Raw genomic sequence first — 20,461 nt, 5'->3', positions numbered from 1 at the left:
CAGGAACGGCTGCGCAGGAACGGCTGCGCAGGAACGGCTGCGCAGGAACGGCTGCGCAGGAACGGCTGCGCAGGAACGGCTGCGCAGGAACGGCTGCGCAGGAACGGCTGCGCAGGAACGGCTGCGCAGGAACGGCTGCGCAGGAACGGCTGCGCAGGAACGGCTGCGCAGGAACGGCTGCGCAGGAACGGCTGCGCAGGAACGGCTGCGCAGGAACGGCTGCGCAGGAACGGCTGCGCAGAAACGGCTGCGCAGTAAAGGCTGCGCAGAAACGGCTGCGCAGAAACGGCTGCGCAGGAACGGCTGCGCAGGAACGGCTGCGCAGGAACGGCTGCGCAGGAACGGCTGCGCAGAAACGGCTGCGCAGAAGCGGCTGCGCAGGAGCGGCTGCGCAGGAGCGGCTGCGCAGGAGCGGCTGCGCAGGAGCGGCTGCGCAGGAGCGGCTGCGCAGAAACGGCTGCGCAGGAGCGGCTGCGCCGAAGCGGCTGCGCAGGAGCGGCTGCGCAGGAGCGGCTGCGCAGGAGCGGCTGCGCAGAAGCGGCTGCGCAGAAGCGGCTGCGCAGAAGCGGCTGCGCAGAAGCGGCTGCGCAGAAGCGGCTGCGCAGAAGCGGCTGCGCAGAAGCGGCTGCGCAGAAGCGGCTGCGCAGAAGCGGCTGCGCAGAAGCGGCTGCGCAGAAGCGGCTGCGCAGAAGCGGCTGCGCAGAAGCGGCTGCGCAGAAGCGGCTGCGCAGAAGCGGCTGCGCAGAAGCGGCTGCGCAGAAGCGGCTGCGCAGAAGCGGCTGCGCAGAAGCGGCTGCGCAGAAACGGCTGCGCAGAAACGGCTGCGCAGAAACGGCTGCGCAGAAACGGCTGCGCATAAACGGCTGCGCATAAACGGCTGCGCATAAACGGCTGCGCATAAACGGCTGCGCATAAACGGCTGCGCAGGAACGGCTGCGCAGGAACGGCTGCGCAGGAACGGCTGCGCAGGAACGGCTGCGCAGGAACGGCTGCGCAGGAACGGCTGCGCAGGAACGGCTGCGCAGGAACGGCTGCGCAGGAACGGCTGCGCAGGAACGGCTGCGCAGGAACGGCTGCGCAGGAACGGCTGCGCAGGAACGGCTGCGCAGGAACGGCTGCGCAGGAACGGCTGCGCAGGAACGGCTGCGCAGTAACGGCTGCGCAGGAACGGCTGCGCAGGAACGGCTGCGCAGGAACGGCTGCGCAGTAACGGCTGCGCAGTAACGGCTGCGCAGAAACGGCTGCGCAGGAACGGCTGCGCAGGAACGGCTGCGCAGGAACGGCTGCGCAGGAACGGCTGCGCAGGAACGGCTGCGCAGGAACGGCTGCGCAGGAACGGCTGCGCAGGAACGGCTGCGCAGGAACAGCTGCGCAGGAACTGCTGCGCAGGAACAGCTGCGCAGGAACGGCTGCGCAGGAACGGCTGCGCAGGAACGGCTGCGCAGGAACGGCTGCGCAGGAACGGCTGCGCAGGAACGGCTGCGCAGGAACGGCTGCGCAGAAACGGCTGCGCAGGAACGGCTGCGCAGGAACGGCTGCGCAGGAACGGCTGCGCAGGAACGGCTGCGCAGGAACGGCTGCGCAGGAACGGCTGCGCAGGAACGGCTGCGCAGGAACGGCTGCGCAGGAACGGCTGCGCAGGAACGGCTGCGCAGGAACGGCTGCGCAGGAACGGCTGCGCAGGAACGGCTGCGCAGAAACGGCTGCGCAGAAACGGCTGCGCAGAAACGGCTGCGCAGAAACGGCTGCGCAGAAGCGGGTGCGCAGAAGCGGGTGCGCAGAAGCGGGTGCGCAGAAGCGGGTGCGCAGAAGCGGGTGCGCAGAAGCGGGTGCGCAGAAGCGGGTGCGCAGAAGCGGGTGCGCAGAAGCGGGTGCGCAGAAGCGGGTGCGCAGAAGCGGGTGCGCAGAAGCGGGTGCGCAGAAGCGGGTGCGCAGAAGCGGGTGCGCATAAACGGCTGCGCATAAACGGCTGCGCATAAACGGCTGCGCATAAACGGCTGCGCATAAACGGCTGCGCATAAACGGCGGCGCAGAAACGGCTGCGCAGAAACGGCTGCGCAGAAACGGCTGCGCAGAAACAGCTAGGCAGAAACGGCTGCGCAGAAACGGCTGCGCAGGAACGGCTGCGCAGGAACAGCTGCGCAGAAGCAGCTGCGCAGAAGCAGCTGCGCAGAAACGGCAGCGCAGAAACGGCTGCGCAGAAGCGGCTGCGCAGGAGCGGCTGCGCAGGAGCGGCTGCGCAGGAGCGGCTGCGCAGGAGCGGCTGCGCCGAAGCGGCTGCGCCGAAGCGGCTGCGCCGAAGCGGCTGCGCAGAAGCATCTGCGCAGAAGCGGCTGCGCAGAAGCGGCTGCGCAGAAGCGGCTGCGCAGAAGCGGCTGCGCAGAAGCGGCTGCGCAGAAGCGGCTGCGCAGAAGCGGCTGCGCAGAAGCGGCTGCGCAGAAGCGGCTGCGCAGAAGCGGCTGCGCAGAAGCGGCTGCGCAGAAGCGGCTGCGCAGAAGCGGCTGCGCAGAAACGGCTGCGCAGGAACGGCTGCGCAGAAACGGCTGCGCATAAACGGCTGCGCAGAAACGGCTGCGCAGAAACGGCTGCGCATAAACGGCTGCGCAGGAACGGCTGCGCAGGAACGGCTGCGCAGGAACGGCTGCGCAGGAACGGCTGCGCAGGAACGGCTGCGCAGGAACGGCTGCGCAGGAACGGCTGCGCAGGAACGGCTGCGCAGGAACGGCTGCGCAGGAACGGCTGCGCAGGAACGGCTGCGCAGGAACGGCTGCGCAGGAACGGCTGCGCAGGAACGGCTGCGCAGTAACGGCTGCGCAGTAACGGCTGCGCAGTAACGGCTGCGCAGGAACGGCTGCGCAGGAACGGCTGCGCAGAAGCGGCTGCGCAGAAGCGGCTGCGCAGAAGCGGCTGCGCAGAAGCGGCTGCGCAGAAGCGGCTGCGCAGAAGCGGCTGCGCAGAAGCGGCTGCGCAGAAGCGGCTGCGCAGAAGCGGCTGCGCAGAAGCGGCTGCGCAGAAGCGGCTGCGCAGAAGCGGCTGCGCAGAAGCGGCTGCGCAGAAGCGGCTGCGCAGAAGCGGCTGCGCAGAAGCGGCTGCGCAGAAGCGGCTGCGCAGAAGCGGCTGCGCAGAAGCGGCTGCGCAGAAACGGCTGCGCAGAAGCGGCTGCGCAGAAGCGGCTGCGCAGAAGCGGCTGCGCAGAAACGGCTGCGCAGAAACGGCTGCGCAGAAACGGCTGCGCAGAAACGGCTGCGCAGAAACGGCTGCGCAGAAACGGCTGCGCAGAAACGGCTGCGCAGAAACGGCTGCGCAGAAACGGCTGCGCAGAAACGGCTGCGCAGAAACGGCTAGGCAGAAACGGCTGCGCAGAAACGGCTGCGCAGAAACGGCTGCGCATAAACGGCTGCGCATAAACGGCTGCGCAGGAACGGCTGCGCAGGAACGGCTGCGCAGGAACGGCTGCGCAGGAACGGCTGCGCAGGAACGGCTGCGCAGGAACAGCTGCGCAGGAACAGCTGCGCAGGAACAGCTGCGCAGAAACAGCTGCGCAGGAACAGCTGCGCAGGAACAGCTGCGCAGGAACAGCTGCGCAGGAACAGCTGCGCAGGAACAGCTGCGCAGGAACAGCTGCGCAGGAACAGCTGCGCAGGAACAGCTGCGCAGGAACAGCTGCGCAGAAACAGCTGCGCAGGAACAGCTGCGCAGGAACAGCTGCGCAGGAACAGCTGCGCAGGAACAGCTGCGCAGGAACAGCTGCGCAGGAACTGCTGCGCAGAAACAGCTGCGCAGGAACAGCTGCGCAGGAACAGCTGCGCAGAAACAGCTGCGCAGGAACAGCTGCGCAGGAACAGCTGCGCAGGAACAGCTGCGCAGGAACGGCTGCGCAGGAACGGCTGCGCAGGAACGGCTGCGCAGGAACGGCTGCGCAGGAACGGCTTCGCAGGAACGGCTTCGCAGGAACGGCTGCGCAGGAACGGCTGCGCAGAAGCGGCTGCGCAGAAGCGGCTGCGCAGAAGCGGCTGCGCAGAAGCGGGTGCGCAGAAGCGGGTGCGCAGAAGCGGGTGCGCAGAAGCGGGTGCGCAGAAGCGGGTGCGCAGAAGCGGGTGCGCAGAAGCGGGTGCGCAGAAGCGGGTGCGCAGAAGCGGGTGCGCAGAAGCGGGTGCGCAGAAGCGGGTGCGCAGAAGCGGGTGCGCAGAAGCGGGTGCGCAGAAGCGGGTGCGCAGAAGCGGGTGCGCAGAAGCGGGTGCGCAGAAGCGGGTGCGCAGAAGCGGGTGCGCAGAAGCGGCTGCGCATAAACGGCTGCGCAGAAACGGCTGCGCAGAAACGGCTGCGCATAAACGGCTGCGCATAAACGGCTGCGCATAAACGGCTGCGCAGGAACGGCTGCGCAGGAACGGCTGCGCAGGAACGGCTGCGCAGGAACGGCTGCGCAGGAACGGCTGCGCAGAAGCGGCTGCGCAGAAACGGCAGCGCAGAAGCGGCTGCGCAGAAGCGGCTGCGCAGAAACGGCTGCGCAGAAGCGGCTGCGCAGAAGCGGCTGCGCAGAAACGGCTGCGCAGAAGCGGCTGCGCAGAAGCGGCTGCGCAGAAGCGGCTGCGCAGAAGCGGCTGCGCAGAAGCGGCTGCGCAGAAGCGGCTGCGCAGAAGCGGCTGCGCAGAAGCGGCTGCGCAGAAGCGGCTGCGCAGAAGCGGCTGCGCAGAAGCGGCTGCGCAGAAGCGGCTGCGCAGGAACGGCTGCGCAGGAACGGCTGCGCAGGAACGGCTGCGCAGGAACGGCTGCGCAGGAACGGCTTCGCAGGAACGGCTTCGCAGGAACGGCTGCGCAGGAACGGCTGCGCAGGAACGGCTGCGCAGGAACGGCTGCGCAGGAACGGCTGCGCAGGAACGGCTGCGCAGGAACGGCTGCGCAGGAACGGCTGCGCAGGAACGGCTGCGCAGGAACGCCTGCGCAGGAACGCCCTGCGCAGGAACGCCTGCGCAGTAACGGCTGCGCAGGAACGGCTGCGCAGGAACGGCTGCGCAGGAACGGCTGCGCAGGAACGGCTGCGCAGGAACGGCTGCGCAGAAACGCCTGCGCAGTAACGGCTGCGCAGGAACGGCTGCGCAGGAACGGCTGCGCAGGAACGGCTGCGCAGAAACGCCTGCGCAGTAACGGCTGCGCAGGAACGGCTGCGCAGGAACGGCTGCGCAGGAACGGCTGCGCAGGAACGGCTGCGCAGGAACGGCTGCGCAGAAACGACTGCGCAGAAACGGCTGCGCAGAAACGGCTGCGCACAAGCGGCTGCGCAGAAGCGGCTGCGCAGAAGCGGCTGCGCAGAAGCGGCTGCGCAGAAGCGGCTGCGCAGAAGCGGCTGCGCAGAAGCGGCTGCGCAGAAGCGGCTGCGCAGAAGCGGCTGCGCAGAAGCGGCTGCGCAGAAGCGGCTGCGCAGAAGCGGCTGCGCAGAAGCGGCTGCGCAGAAGCGGCTGCGCAGAAGCGGCTGCGCAGAAGCGGCTGCGCAGAAGCGGCTGCGCAGAAGCGGCTGCGCAGAAACGGCTGCGCAGAAACGGCTGCGCAGAAACGGCTGCGCAGAAACGGCTGCGCAGAAACGGCTGCGCATAAACGGCTGCGCAGAAACAGCTAGGCAGAAACAGCTGCGCAGAAACAGCTGCGCAGGAACAGCTGCGCAGGAACTGCTGCGCAGGAACTGCTGCGCAGGAACGGCTGCGCAGGAACGGCTGCGCAGGAACGGCTGCGCAGGAACGGCTGCGCAGGAACGGCTGCGCAGCAACGGCTGCGCAGCAACGGCTGCGCAGGAACGGCTGCGCAGGAACGGCTGCGCAGGAACGGCTGCGCGGAAACGGCTGCGCGGAAGCGGCTGCGCGGAAGCGGCTGCGCGGAAGCGGCTGCGCGGAAGCGGCTGCGCGGAAGCGGCTGCGCGGAAACGGCTGCGCGGAAGCGGCTGCGCGGAAGCGGCTGCGCGGAAGCGGCTGCGCGGAAGCGGCTGCGCGGAAGCGGCTGCGCGGAAACGGCTGCGCGGAAGCGGCTGCGCAGAAGCGGCTGCGCAGAAGCGGCTGCGCAGAAGCGGCTGCGCAGAAGCGGCTGCGCAGAAGCGGCTGCGCAGAAGCGGCTGCGCAGAAGCGGCTGCGCAGAAACGGCTGCGCAGAAACGGCTGCGCAGAAACGGCTGCGCAGAAACGGCTGCGCAGAAACGGCTGCGCAGAAACGGCTGCGCATAAACGGCTGCGCATAAACGGCTGCGCATAAACGGCTGCGCATAAACGGCTGCGCATAAACGGCTGCGCATAAACGGCTGCGCAGGAACGGCTGCGCAGGAACGGCTGCGCAGGAACGGCTGCGCAGGAACGGCTGCGCAGGAACGGCTGCGCAGGAACGGCTGCGCAGGAACTGCTGCGCAGGAACTGCTGCGCAGGAACTGCTGCGCAGGAACGGCTGCGCAGGAACGGCTGCGCAGGAACGGCTGCGCAGGAACGGCTGCGCAGGAACGGCTGCGCAGGAACGGCTGCGCAGTAACGGCTGCGCAGTAACGGCTGCGCAGTAACGGCTGCGCAGTAACGGCTGCGCAGTAACGGCTGCGCAGTAACGGCTGCGCAGGAACGGCTGCGCAGGAACGGCTGCGCAGGAACGGCTGCGCAGGAACGGCTGCGCAGGAACGGCTGCGCAGGAACGGCTGCGCAGGAACGGCTGCGCAGGAACGGCTGCGCAGGAACGGCTGCGCAGGAACGGCTGCGCAGGAACGGCTGCGCAGGAACGGCTGCGCAGGAACGGCTGCGCAGGAACGGCTGCGCAGGAACGGCTGCGCAGGAGCGGCTGCGCAGGAGCGGCTGCGCAGAAGCGGCTGCGCAGAAGCGGCTGCGCAGAAGCGGCTGCGCAGAAGCGGCTGCGCAGAAGCGGCTGCGCAGAAGCGGCTGCGCAGAAGCGGCTGCGCAGAAGCGGCTGCGCAGAAGCGGCTGCGCAGAAGCGGCTGCGCAGAAGCGGCTGCGCAGAAACGGCTAGGCAGAAACGGCTGCGCAGAAACGGCTGCGCATAAACGGCTGCGCATAAACGGCTGCGCATAAACGGCTGCGCATAAACGGCTGCGCAGAAGCGGCTGCGCAGAAGCGGCTGCGCAGAAGCGGCTGCGCAGGAACAGCTGCGCAGAAGCGGCTGCGCAGAAGCGGCTGCGCAGGAACGGCTGCGCAGGAACGGCTGCGCAGGAACGGCTGCGCAGGAACGGCTGCGCAGGAACGGCTGCGCAGGAACGGCTGCGCAGGAACGGCTGCGCAGGAACGGCTGCGCAGGAACGGCTGCGCAGGAACGGCTGCGCAGGAACGGCTGCGCAGGAACGGCTGCGCAGGAACGGCTGCGCAGAAACGGCTGCGCAGGAACGGCTGCGCAGGAACGGCTGCGCAGGAACGGCTGCGCAGGAACGGCTGCGCAGGAACGGCTGCGCAGGAACGGCTGCGCAGGAACGGCTGCGCAGGAACGGCTGCGCAGGAACGGCTGCGCAGAAGCGGCTGCGCAGAAGCGGCTGCGCAGAAGCGGCTGCGCAGAAGCGGCTGCGCAGAAGCGGCTGCGCAGAAGCGGCTGCGCAGAAGCGGCTGCGCAGAAGCGGCTGCGCAGAAGCGGCTGCGCAGAAGCGGCTGCGCAGAAGCGGCTGCGCAGAAGCGGCTGCGCAGAAGCGGCTGCGCAGAAGCGGCTGCGCAGAAGCGGCTGCGCAGAAGCGGCTGCGCAGAAGCGGCTGCGCAGAAGCGGCTGCGCAGAAGCGGCTGCGCAGAAGCGGCTGCGCAGAAGCGGCTGCGCAGAAGCGGCTGCGCAGAAGCGGCTGCGCAGAAGCGGCTGCGCAGGAACGGCTGCGGAGAAGCGGCTGCGCAGGAACAGCTGCGCAGGAACAGCTGCGCAGGAACAGCTGCGCAGGAACAGCTGCGCAGGAACAGCTGCGCAGAAACGGCTGCGCAGAAACGGCTGCGCAGGAACGGCTGCGCAGGAACGGCTGCGCAGGAACGGCTGCGCAGGAACGGCTGCGCAGGAACGGCTGCGCAGGAACGGCTGCGCAGGAACGGCTGCGCAGGAACGGCTGCGCAGGAACGGCTTCGCAGGAACGGCTTCGCAGGAACGGCTGCGCAGGAACGGCTGCGCAGGAACGGCTGCGCAGGAACGGCTGCGCAGGAACGGCTGCGCAGGAACGGCTGCGCAGGAACGGCTGCGCAGGAACGGCTGCGCAGGAACGGCTGCGCAGGAACGGCTGCGCAGGAACGGCTGCGCAGAAGCGGCTGCGCAGAAGCGGCTGCGCAGAAGCGGCTGCGCAGAAGCGGCTGCGCAGAAGCGGCTGCGCAGAAGCGGCTGCGCAGAAGCGGCTGCGCAGAAGCGGCTGCGCACAAAGCGGCTGCGCACAAAGCGGCTGCGCACAAAGCGGCTGCGCACAAAGCGGCTGCGCAGAAGCGGCTGCGCAGAAGCGGCTGCGCAGAAGCGGCTGCGCAGAAGCGGCTGCGCAGAAGCGGCTGCGCAGAAGCGGCTGCGCAGAAGCGGCTGCGCAGAAGCGGCTGCGCAGAAGCGGCTGCGCATAAACGGCTGCGCAGAAACGGCTGCGCATAAACGGCTGCGCATAAACGGCTGCGCAGGAACAGCTGCGCAGGAACGGCTGCGCAGGAACGGCTGCGCAGGAACGGCTGCGCAGGAACGGCTGCGCAGGTACGGCTGCGCAGGAACGGCTGCGCAGGAACGGCTGCGCAGGAACGGCTGCGCAGGAACGGCTGCGCAGAAACGGCTGCGCAGGAACGGCTGCGCAGGAACGGCTGCGCAGGAACGGCTGCGCAGGAACGGCTGCGCAGGAACGGCTGAGCAGGAACGGCTGCGCAGGAACGGCTGCGCAGGAACGGCTGCGCAGGAACGGCTGCGCAGGAACGGCTGCGAAGGAACGGCTGCGCAGAAACGGCTGCGCAGTAACGGCTGCGCAGGAACGGCTGCGCGGAAACGGCTGCGCGGGAACGGCTGCGCGGGAACGGCTGCGCGGGAACGGCTGCGCGGAAACGGCTGCGCGGAAACGGCTGCGCGGGAACGGCTGCGCAGAAGCGGCTGCGCAGAAGCGGCTGCGCAGAAGCGGCTGCGCAGAAGCGGCTGCGCAGAAGCGGCTGCGCAGAAGCGGCTGCGCAGAAGCGGCTGCGCAGAAGCGGCTGCGCAGAAGCGGCTGCGCAGAAGCGGCTGCGCAGAAGCGGCTGCGCAGAAGCGGCTGCGCAGAAGCGGCTGCGCAGAAGCGGCTGCGCAGAAGCGGCTGCGCAGAAGCGGCTGCGCAGAAGCGGCTGCGCAGAAGCGGCTGCGCAGAAGCGGCTGCGCAGAAGCGGCTGCGCAGAAGCGGCTGCGCAGAAGCGGCTGCGCAGAAGCGGCTGCGCAGAAGCGGCTGCGCAGAAGCGGCTGCGCAGGAACGTCTGCGCAGGAACGTCTGCGCAGGAACGTCTGCGCAGGAACGTCTGCGCAGGAACGTCTGCGCAGGAACGGCTGCGCAGGAACGGCTGCGCAGGAACGGCTGCGCAGGAACGGCTGCGCAGGAACGGCTGCGCAGGAACGGCTGCGCAGGAACGGCTGCGCAGGAACGGCTGCGCAGTAACGGCTGCGCAGTAACGGCTGCGCAGGAACGGCTGCGCAGGAACGGCTGCGCAGTAACGGCTGCGCAGGAACGGCTGCGCAGGAACGGCTGCGCAGGAACGGCTGCGCAGGAACGGCTGCGCAGGAACGGCTGCGCAGGAACGGCTGCGCAGAAACGGCTGCGCAGGAACGGCTGCGCAGGAACGGCTGCGCAGGAACGGCTGCGCAGGAACGGCTGCGCAGAAACGGCTGCGCAGAAACGGCTGCGCAGAAACGGCTGCGCAGGAACGGCTGCGCAGGAACGGCTGCGCAGGAACGGCTGCGCAGGAACGGCTGCGCAGGAACGGCTGCGCAGGAACGGCTGCGCAGGAACGGCTGCGCAGGAACGGCTGCGCAGAAACGGCTGCGCAGTAACGGCTGCGCAGTAACGGCTGCGCAGTAACGGCTGCGCAGAAACGGCTGCGCAGGAACGGCTGCGCAGGAACGGCTGCGCAGGAACGGCTGCGCAGAAGCGGCTGCGCAGAAGCGGCTGCGCAGAAGCGGCTGCGCAGAAGCGGCTGCGCAGAAGCGGCTGCGCCGAAGCGGCTGCGCCGAAGCGGCTGCGCAGAAGCGGCTGCGCAGAAGCGGCTGCGCAGAAGCGGCTGCGCAGAAGCGGCTGCGCAGAAGCGGCTGCGCAGAAGCGGCTGCGCAGAAGCGGCTGCGCAGAAGCGGCTGCGCAGAAGCGGCTGCGCAGAAGCGGCTGCGCAGAAGCGGCTGCGCAGAAGCGGCTGCGCAGAAGCGGCTGCGCAGAAGCGGCTGCGCAGAAGCGGCTGCGCAGAAGCGGCTGCGCAGAAGCGGCTGCGCAGAAGCGGCTGCGCAGAAGCGGCTGCGCAGAAGCGGCTGCGCAGAAGCGGCTGCGCAGAAGCGGCTGCGCAGAAGCGGCTGCGCAGAAGCGGCTGCGCAGAAGCGGCTGCGCAGCGGCTGCGCAGGAGCGGCTGCGCAGGAGCGGCTGCGCAGAAACGGCTGCGCAGAAACGGCTGCGCAGAAACGGCTAGGCAGAAACGGCTGCGCAGAAACGGCTGCGCAGAAACGGCTGCGCATAAACGGCTGCGCATAAACGGCTGCGCAGAAACGGCTGCGCATAAACGGCTGCGCATAAACGGCTGCGCAGGAACGGCTGCGCAGGAACGGCTGCGCAGGAACGGCTGCGCAGGAACGGCTGCGCAGGAACGGCTGCGCAGGAACGGCTGCGCAGGAACGGCTGCGCACGAACGGCTGCGCAGGAACGGCTGCGCAGGAACGGCTGCGCAGGAACGGCTGCGCAGGAACGGCTGCGCAGGAACGGCTGCGCAGGAACGGCTGCGCAGGAACGGCTGCGCAGGAACGGCTGCGCAGGAACGGCTGCGCAGGAACGGCTGCGCAGGAACGGCTGCGCAGTAACGGCTGCGCAGTAACGGCTGCGCAGGAACGGCTGCGCAGGAACGGCTGCGCAGGAACGGCTGCGCAGGAACGGCTGCGCAGGAACGGCTGCGCAGAAGCGGCTGCGCAGAAGCGGCTGCGCAGAAGCGGCTGCGCAGAAGCGGCTGCGCAGAAGCGGCTGCGCAGAAGCGGCTGCGCAGAAGCGGCTGCGCAGAAGCGGCTGCGCCGAAGCGGCTGCGCCGAAGCGGCTGCGCAGAAGCGGCTGCGCAGAAGCGGCTGCGCAGAAGCGGCTGCGCAGAAGCGGCTGCGCAGAAGCGGCTGCGCAGAAGCGGCTGCGCAGAAGCGGCTGCGCAGAAGCGGCTGCGCAGAAGCGGCTGCGCAGAAGCGGCTGCGCAGAAGCGGCTGCGCAGAAGCGGCTGCGCAGAAGCGGCTGCGCAGAAGCGGCTGCGCAGAAGCGGCTGCGCAGAAGCGGCTGCGCAGAAGCGGCTGCGCAGAAGCGGCTGCGCAGAAGCGGATGCGCAGAAGCGGCTGCGCAGAAGCGGCTGCGCAGAAGCGGCTGCGCAGAAGCGGCTGCGCAGAAGCGGCTGCGCAGAAGCGGCTGCGCAGAAGCGGCTGCGCAGAAGCGGCTGCGCAGAAGCGGCTGCGCAGAAGCGGCTGCGCAGAAACGGCTGCGCAGAAACGGCTAGGCAGAAACGGCTGCGCAGAAACGGCTGCGCATAAACGGCTGCGCAGAAACGGCTGCGCAGAAACGGCTGCGCAGAAACGGCTGCGCATAAACGGCTGCGCATAAACGGCTGCGCAGGAACAGCTGCGCAGGAACAGCTGCGCAGGAACAGCTGCGCAGGAACAGCTGCGCAGGAACAGCTGCGCAGGAACAGCTGCGCACGAACAGCTGCGCAGGAACAGCTGCGCAGGAACAGCTGCGCAGGAACAGCTGCGCAGGAACAGCTGCGCAGGAACAGCTGCGCAGGAACAGCTGCGCAGGAACAGCTGCGCACGAACGGCTGCGCAGGAACGGCTGCGCAGGAACGGCTTCGCAGGAACGGCTGCGCATAAACGGCTGCGCATAAACGGCTGCGCATAAACGGCTGCGCAGAAGCGGCTGCGCAGAAGCGGCTGCGCAGAAGCGGCTGCGCAGGAACAACTACGCAGAAGCGGCTGCGCAGAAGCAGCTGCGCAGGAACAGCTGCGCAGGAACGGCTGCGCAGGAACGGCTGCGCAGGAACGGCTGCGCAGGAACGGCTGCGCAGGAACGGCTGCGCAGGAACGGCTGCGCAGGAACGGCTGAGCAGGAACGGCTGCGCATAAACGGCTGCGCATAAACGGCTGCGCATAAACGGCTGCGCAGAAGCGGCTGCGCAGAAGCGGCTGCGCAGAAGCGGCTGCGCAGAAGCGGCTGCGCAGGAACAGCTGCGCAGAAGCGGGCTGCGCAGAAGCGGCTGCGCAGGAACGGCTGCGCAGGAACGGCTGCGCAGGAACGGCTGCGCAGGAACGGCTGCGCAGGAACGGCTGCGCAGGAACGGCTGCGCAGGAACGGCTGCGCAGGAACGGCTGCGCAGGAACGGCTGCGCAGGAACGGCTGCGCAGGAACGGCTGCGCAGGAACGGCTGCGCAGGAACGGCTGCGCAGGAACGGCTGCGCACGAACGGCTGCGCAGGAACGGCTGCGCAGGAACGGCTGCGCAGGAACGGCTGCGCAGGAACGGCTGCGCAGGAACGGCTGCGCAGGAACGGCTGCGCAGGAACTGCTGCGCAGGAACGGCTGCGCAGGAACGGCTGCGCAGGAACGGCTGCGCAGGAACGGCTGCGCAGAAGCGGCTGCGCAGAAGCGGCTGCGCAGAATCGGCTGCGCAGAAGCGGCTGCGCAGAAGCGGCTGCGCAGAAGCGGCTGCGCAGAAGCGGCTGCGCAGAAGCGGCTGCGCAGAAGCGGCTGCGCAGAAGCGGCTGCGCAGAAGCGGCTGCGCAGAAGCGGCTGCGCAGAAGCGGCTGCGCAGAAGCGGCTGCGCAGAAGCGGCTGCGCAGAAGCGGCTGCGCAGAAGCGGCTGCGCAGAAGCGGCTGCGCAGAAGCGGCTGCGCAGAAGCGGCTGCGCAGAAGCGGCTGCGCAGAAGCGGCTGCGCAGAAGCGGCTGCGCAGAAGCGGCTGCGCAGAAGCGGCTGCGCAGAAGCGGCTGCGCAGAAGCGGCTGCGCAGAAGCGGCTGCGCAGAAGCGGCTGCGCATAAACGGCTGCGCAGGAACGGCTGCGCAGGAACGGCTGCGCAGGAACGGCTGCGCAGGAACGGCTGCGCAGGAACGGCTGCGCAGGAACGGCTGCGCGGGAACGGCTGCGCGGGAACGGCTGCGCGGGAACGGCTGCGCGGGAACGGCTGCGCGGGAACGGCTGCGCGGGAACGGCTGCGCGGGAACGGCTGCGCAGGAACGGGCAGGAACGGCTGCGCAGGAACGGCTGCGCAGGAACGGCTGCGCAGGAACGGCTGCGCAGGAACGGCTGCGCAGGAACGGCTGCGCAGGAACGGCTGCGCAGGAACGGCTGCGCAGGAACGGCTGCGCAGGAACGGCTGCGCAGGAACGGCTGCGCAGAAGCGGGTGCGCAGAAGCGGGTGCGCAGAAGCGGGTGCGCAGAAGCGGGTGCGCAGAATCGGGTGCGCAGAATCGGGTGCGCAGAAGCGGGTGCGCAGAAGCGGGTGCGCAGAAGCGGGTGCGCAGAAGCGGCTGCGCAGAAGCGGGTGCGCAGAAGCGGGTGCGCAGAAGCGGGTGCGCAGAAGCGGGTGCGCAGAAGCGGGTGCGCAGAAGCGGGTGCGCAGAAGCGGGTGCGCAGAAGCGGGTGCGCAGAAGCGGGTGCGCAGAAGCGGGTGCGCAGAAGCGGGTGCGCAGAAGCGGGTGCGCAGAAGCGGCTGCGCAGAAGCGGCTGCGCAGAAGCGGCTGCGCAGAAACGGCTGCGCAGAAACGGCTGCGCAGAAACGGCTGCGCAGAAACGGCTGCGCATAAACGGCTGCGCATAAACGGCTGCGCAGAAACGGCTGCGCCGAAACGGCTGCGCCGAAACGGCTGCGCCGAAACGGCTGCGCAGAAACGGCTGCGCAGAAACAGCTAGGCAGAAACAGCTAGGCAGAAACAGCTGCGCAGGAACGGCTGCGCAGGAACGGCTGCGCAGAAACGGCTGCGCAGAAGCGGCTGCGCAGAAACGGCTGCGCATGAACGGCTGCGCATGAACGGCTGCGCATGAACGGCTGCGCATAAACGGCTGCGCATAAACGGCTGCGCAGAAACGGCTGCGCCGAAACGGCTGCGCCGAAACGGCTGCGCCGAAACGGCTGCGCAGAAACGGCTGCGCAGAAACAGCTAGGCAGAAACAGCTAGGCAGAAACAGCTGCGCAGGAACGGCTGCGCAGGAACGGCTGCGCAGAAACGGCTGCGCAGAAGCGGCTGCGCAGAAGCGGCTGCGCAGAAACGGCTGCGCAGAAGCGGCTGCGCAGAAGCGGCTGCGCAGAAGCGGCTGCGCAGAAGCGGCTGCGCAGAAGCGGCTGCGCAGAAGCGGCTGCGCAGAAGCGGCTGCGCAGAAGCGGCTGCGCAGGAACGGCTGCGCAGGAACGGCTGCGCAGGAACGGCTTCGCAGAAACGGCTGCGCAGAAGCGGCTGCGCAGAAACGGCTGCGCAGAAACGGCTGCGCAGAAGCGGCTGCGCAGAAGCGGCTGCGCAGAAACGGCTGCGCAGAAGCGGCTGCGCAGAGGCGGCTGCGCAGAAGCGGCTGCGCGGAAGCGGCTGCGCGGAAGCGGCTGCGCGGAAGCGGCTGCGCGGAAGCGGCTGCGCGGAAGCGGCTGCGCGGAAACGGCTGCGCGGAAACGGCTGCGCGGAAACGTCTGCGCGGAAACGGCTGCGCGGAAACGGCTGCGCATAAACGGCTGCGCATAAACGGCTGCGCAGGAACGGCTGCGCAGGAACGGCTGCGCAGGAACGGCTGCGCAGGAACGGCTGCGCAGGAACGGCTGCGCAGGAACGGCTGCGCAGGAACGGCTGCGCAGGAACGGCTGCGCAGGAACGGCTGCGCAGGAACGGCTGCGCAGGAACGGCTGCGCAGGAACGGCTGCGCAGGAACGGCTGCGCAGGAACGGCTGCGCAGGAACGGCTGCGCAGGAACGGCTGCGCAGGAACGGCTGCGCAGGAACGGCTGCGCAGGAACGGCTGCGCAGGAACGGCTGCGCAGGAACGGCTGCGCAGGAACGGCTGCGCAGGAACGGCTGCGCAGGAACGGCTGCGCAGGAACGGCTGCGCAGGAACGGCTGCGCAGGAACGGCTGCGCAGGAACGGCTGCGCAGGAACGGCTGCGCAGGAACGGCTGCGCAGGAACGGCTGCGCAGAAACGGCTGCGCAGAAACGGCTGCGCAGGAACGGCTGCGCAGGAACGGCTGCGCAGGAACGGCTGCGCAGGAACGGCTGCGCAGAAACGGCTGCGCAGGAGCGGCTGCGCAGGAGCGGCTGCGCAGGAGCGGCTGCGCAGGAGCGGCTGCGCAGGAGCGGCTGCGCAGGAGCGGCTGCGCAGAAACGGCTGCGCAGGAGCGGCTGCGCCGAAGCGGCTGCGCAGGAGCGGCTGCGCAGGAGCGGCTGCGCAGGAGCGGCTGCGCAGAAGCGGCTGCGCAGAAGCGGCTGCGCAGAAGCGGCTGCGCAGAAGCGGCTGCGCAGAAGCGGCTGCGCAGAAGCGGCTGCGCAGAAGCGGCTGCGCAGAAGCGGCTGCGCAGAAGCGGCTGCGCAGAAGCGGCTGCGCAGAAGCGGCTGCGCAGAAGCGGCTGCGCAGAAGCGGCTGCGCAGATGCGGCTGCGCAGAAGCGGCTGCGCAGAAGCGGCTGCGCAGAAGCGGCTGCGCAGAAGCGGCTGCGCAGAAGCGGCTGCGCAGAAGCGGCTGCGCAGAAGCGGCTGCGCAGAAGCGGCTGCGCAGAAGCGGCTGCGCAGAAGCGGCTGCGCAGAAGCGGCTGCGCAGAAGCGGCTGCGCAGAAACGGCTGCGCAGAAACGGCTGCGCAGAAACGGCTGCGCATAAACGGCTGCGCATAAACGGCTGCGCAGTAACGGCTGCGCCGAAACGGCTGCGCCGAAACGGCTGCGCAGAAACGGCTGCGCAGAAACGGCTAGGCAGAAACGGCTGCGCAGGAACGGCTGCGCAGGAACAGCTGCGCAGGAACAGCTGCGCAGAAACAGCTGCGCAGAAGCGGCTGCGCAGAAACGGCAGCGCAGAAACGGCTGCGCAGAAGCGGCTGCGCAGAAGCGGCTGCGCAGAAACGGCTGCGCAGAAGCGGCTGCGCAGAAGCGGCTGCGCAGAAGCGGCTGCGCAGAAGCGGCTGCGCAGAAGCGGCTGCGCAGAAGCGGCTGCGCAGGAACGGCTGCGCAGGAACGGCTGCGCAGGAACGGCTGCGCAGGAACGGCTTCGCAGAAACGGCTGCGCAGAAGCGGCTGCGCAGAAACGGCTGCGCAGAAACGGCTGCGCAGAAGCGGCTGCGCAGAAGCGGCTGCGCAGAAGCGGCTGCGCAGAGGCGGCTGCGCAGAGGCGGCTGCGCGGAAGCGGCTGCGCGGAAGCGGCTGCGCGGAAGCGGCTGCGCGGAAGCGGCTGCGCGGAAGCGGCTGCGCGGAAGCGGCTGCGCGGAAGCGGCTGCGCGGAAACGGCTGCGCGGAAACGGCTGCGCGGAAACGGCTGCGCGGAAACGGCTGCGCAGGAACGGCTGCGCAGGAACGGCTGCGCAGGAACGGCTGCGCAGGAACGGCTGCGCAGGAACGGCTGCGCAGGAACGGCTGCGCAGGAACGGCTGCGCAGGAACGGCTGCGCAGGAACGGCTGCGCAGGAACGGCTGCGCAGGAACGGCTGCGCAGGAACGGCTGCGCAGGAACGGCTGCGCAGGAACGGCTGCGCAGGAACGGCTGCGCAGGAACGGCTGCGCAGGAACGGCTGCGCAGGAACGGCTGCGCAGGAACGGCTGCGCAGGAACGGCTGCGCAGGAACGGCTGCGCAGAAGCGGCTGCGCAGAAGCGGCTGCGCAGAAGCGGCTGCGCAGAAGCGGCTGCGCAGAAGCGGCTGCGCAGAAGCGGCTGCGCAGAAGCGGCTGCGCAGAAGCGGCTGCGCAGAAGCGGCTGCGCAGAAGCGGCTGCGCAGAAGCGGCTGCGCAGAAGCGGCTGCGCAGAAGCGGCTGCGCAGAAGCGGCTGCGCAGAAGCGGCTGCGCAGAAGCGGCTGCGCAGAAGCGGCTGCGCAGAAGCGGCTGCGCAGAGGCGGCTGCGCAGAAGCGGCTGCGCAGAAGCGGCTGCGCAGAAGCGGCTGCGCAGAAGCGGCTGCGCAGAAGCGACTGCGCAGAAGCGGCTGCGCAGAAGCGGCTGCGCAGAAGCGGCTGCGCAGAAACGGCTGCGCAGAAACGGCTGCGCATAAACGGCTGCGCATAAACGGCTGCGCAGAAACGGCTGCGCAGAAACGGCTGCGCAGAAACGGCTGCGCAGAAACGGCTGCGCATGAACGGCTGCGCAGGAACGGCTGCGCAGGAACAGATGCGCAGGAACAGATGCGCAGGAACGGCTGCGCAGGAACGGCTGCGCAGGAACGGCTGCGCAGGAACGGCTGCGCAGAAACGGCTGCGCAGAAACGGCTGCGCAGGAACGGCTGCGCAGGAACGGCTGCGCAGGAACGGCTGCGCAGGAACGGCTGCGCAGGAACGGCTGCGCAGGAACGGCTGCGCAGGAACGGCTGCGCAGGAACGGCTGCGCAGGAACGGCTGCGCAGGAACGGCTGCGCAGTAACGGCTGCGCAGGAACGGCTGCGCAGGAACGGCTGCGCAGGAACGGCTGCGCAGGAACGGCTGCGCAGGAACGGCTGCGCAGAAACGGCTGCGCAGAAACGGCTGCGCAGAAACGGCTGCGCAGAAACGGCTGCGCAGAAGCGGCTGCGCAGAAGCGGCTGCGCAGAAGCGGCTGCGCAGAAGCGGCTGCGCAGAAGCGGCTGCGCAGAAGCGGCTGCGCAGAAGCGGCTGCGCAGAAGCGGCTGCGCAGAAGCGGCTGCGCAGAAGCGGCTGCGCAGAAACGGCTGCGCAGAAACGGCTGCGCATAAACGGCTGCGCAGAAACGGCTGCGCAGAAACGGCTGCGCAGAAACGGCTGCGCATGAACGGCTGCGCAGGAACGGCTGCGCAGGAACGGCTGCGCAGGAACGGCTGCGCAGGAACGGCTGCGCAGGAACGGCTGCGCAGGAACGGCTGCGCAGGAACGGCTGCGCAGGAACGGCTGCGCAGAAACGGCTGCGCAGGAACGGCTGCGCAGGAACGGCTGCGCAGGAACGGCTGCGCAGGAACGGCTGCGCAGGAACGGCTGCGCAGGAACGGCTGCGCAGTAACGGCTGCGCAGTAACGGCTGCGCAGGAACGGCTGCGCAGGAACGGCTGCGCAGGAACGGCTGCGCAGGAACGGCTGCGCAGGAACGGCTGCGCAGAAACTGCTGCGCAGAAACGGCTGCGCAGAAACGGCTGCGCAGAAACGGCTGCGCAGAAACGGCTGCGCAGAAACGGCTGCGCAGAAGCGGCTGCGCAGAAGCGGCTGCGCAGAAGCGGCTGCGCAGAAGCGGCTGCGCAGAAGCGGCTGCGCAGAAGCGGCTGCGCAGAAGCGGCTGCGCAGAAGCGGCTGCGCAGAAGCGGCTGCGCAGAAGCGGCTGCGCAGAAGCGGCTGCGCAGAAGCGGCTGCGCAGAAGCGGCTGCGCAGAAGCGGCTGCGCAGAAGCGGCTGCGCTGAAGCGGCTGCGCGGAAGCGGCTGCGCGGAAACGGCTGCGCGGAAACGGCTGCGCGGAAACGGCTGCGCGGAAACGGCTGCGCGGAAACGGCTAGGCAGAAACGGCTGCGCAGAAACGGCTGCGCAGAAACGGCTGCGCATAAACGGCTGCGCATAAACGGCTGCGCATAAACGGCTGCGCATAAACGGCTGCGCGGGAACGGCTGCGCGGGAACGGCTGCGCGGGAACGGCTGCGCGGGAACGGCTGCGCGGGAACGGCTGCGCGGGAACGGCTGCGCGGGAACGGCTGCGCGGGAACGGCTGCGCGGGAACGGCTGCGCAGGAACGGCTGCGCAGAAACGGATGCGCAGAAACGGCTGCGCAGGAACGGCTGCGCAGGAACGGCTGCGCAGGAACGGCTGCGCAGGAACGGCTGCGCAGGAACGGCTGCGCAGGAACGGCTGCGCAGGAACGGCTGCGCAGGAACGGCTGCGCAGGAACGGCTGCGCAGGAACGGCTGCGCAGAAGCGGCTGCGCAGAAGCGGCTGCGCAGAAGCGGCTGCGCAGAAGCGGCTGCGCAGAAGCGGCTGCGCAGAAGCGGCTGCGCAGAAGCGGCTGCGCAGAAGCGGCTGCGCAGAAGCGGCTGCGCAGAAGCGGCTGCGCAGAAGCGGCTGCGCAGAAGCGGCTGCGCAGAAGCGGCTGCGCAGAAGCGGCTGCGCAGAAGCGGCTGCGCAGAAGCGGCTGCGCAGAAACGGCTGCGCAGAAACGGCTGCGCAGAAACGGCTGCGCATAAACGGCTGCGCAGAAACGGCTGCGCAGAAACGGCTGCGCATGAACGGCTGCGCATGAACGGCTGCGCAGGAACAGATGCGCAGGAACAGATGCGCAGGAACGGCTGCGCAGGAAAGGCTGCGCAGGAACGGCTGCGCAAGAACGGCTGCGCAGGAACGGCTGCGCAGAAACGGCTGCGCAGGAACGGCTGCGCAGGAACGGCTGCGCAGAAACGGCTGCGCAGGAACGGCTGCGCAGGAACGGCTGCGCAGGAACGGCTGCGCAGGAACGGCTGCGCAGGAACGGCTGCGCAGGAACGGCTGCGCAGGAACGGCTGCGCAGGAACGGCTGCGCAGGAACGGCTGCGCAGGAACGGCTGCACAGAAACGGCTGCGCAGTAACGGCTGCGCAGGAACGGCTGCGCAGGAACGGCTGCGCAGGAACGGCTGCGCAGGAACGGCTGCGCAGAAGCGGCTGCGCAGAAGCGGCTGCGCAGAAGCGGCTGCGCAGAAGCGGCTGCGCAGAAGCGGCTGCGCAGAAGCGGCTGCGCAGAAGCGGCTGCGCAGAAGCGGCTGCGCAGAAGCGGCTGCGCAGAAGCGGCTGCGCAGAAGCGGCTGCGCAGGAACGGCTGCGCAGGAACGGCTGCGCAGGAACGGCTGCGCAGGAACGGCTGCGCAGGAACGGCTGCGCAGGAACGGCTGCGCAGGAACGGCTGCGCAGGAACGGCTGCGCAGGAACGGCTGCGCAGGAACGGCTGCGCAGGAACGGCTGCGCAGGAACGGCTGCGCAGAAACGGCTGCGCAGGAACGGCTGCGCAGGAACGGCTGCGCAGGAACGGCTGCGCAGGAACGGCTGCGCAGGAACGGCTGCGCAGGAACGGCTGCGCAGGAACGGCTGCGCAGGAACGGCTGCGCAGAAGCGGCTGCGCAGAAGCGGCTGCGCAGAAGCGGCTGCGCAGAAGCGGCTGCGCAGAAGCGGCTGCGCAGAAGCGGCTGCGCAGAAGCGGCTGCGCAGAAGCG

At 69.5% G+C, this 20,461-nt stretch overlaps 1 protein-coding gene across 1 annotated transcript; it reads left to right on the top strand.

Annotated features, from left to right (window-relative positions):
- Nucleotides 1–73: 73 nt before the first annotated feature.
- Nucleotides 74–18,693, top strand: LOC126226288 (uncharacterized; the record flags this gene model as incomplete). The annotated part of the gene is made up of 17 exons (XM_049942217.1): nt 74–811; nt 928–1,206; nt 1,250–1,927; nt 2,034–2,771; nt 2,846–4,251; nt 4,372–5,530; nt 5,605–6,216; nt 6,305–6,499; nt 6,585–6,944; nt 7,075–9,569; nt 10,005–10,641; nt 10,702–11,635; nt 11,752–11,957; nt 12,298–13,812; nt 14,213–16,003; nt 16,089–18,299; nt 18,343–18,693. Coding segments are annotated over 17 exons (16,305 nt in total), but the record flags the coding sequence as incomplete, so codon positions are not given.
- Nucleotides 18,694–20,461: the final 1,768 nt, after the last annotated feature.

Source organism: Schistocerca nitens, unplaced genomic scaffold, assembly GCF_023898315.1.
Source record: "Schistocerca nitens isolate TAMUIC-IGC-003100 unplaced genomic scaffold, iqSchNite1.1 HiC_scaffold_299, whole genome shotgun sequence".
Classification (NCBI taxonomy): Eukaryota; Metazoa; Arthropoda; class Insecta; order Orthoptera; family Acrididae; genus Schistocerca; species Schistocerca nitens.
Note: the sequence above shows the minus strand (reverse complement) of the source record. Positions and strands in the feature narration are given on the sequence as shown.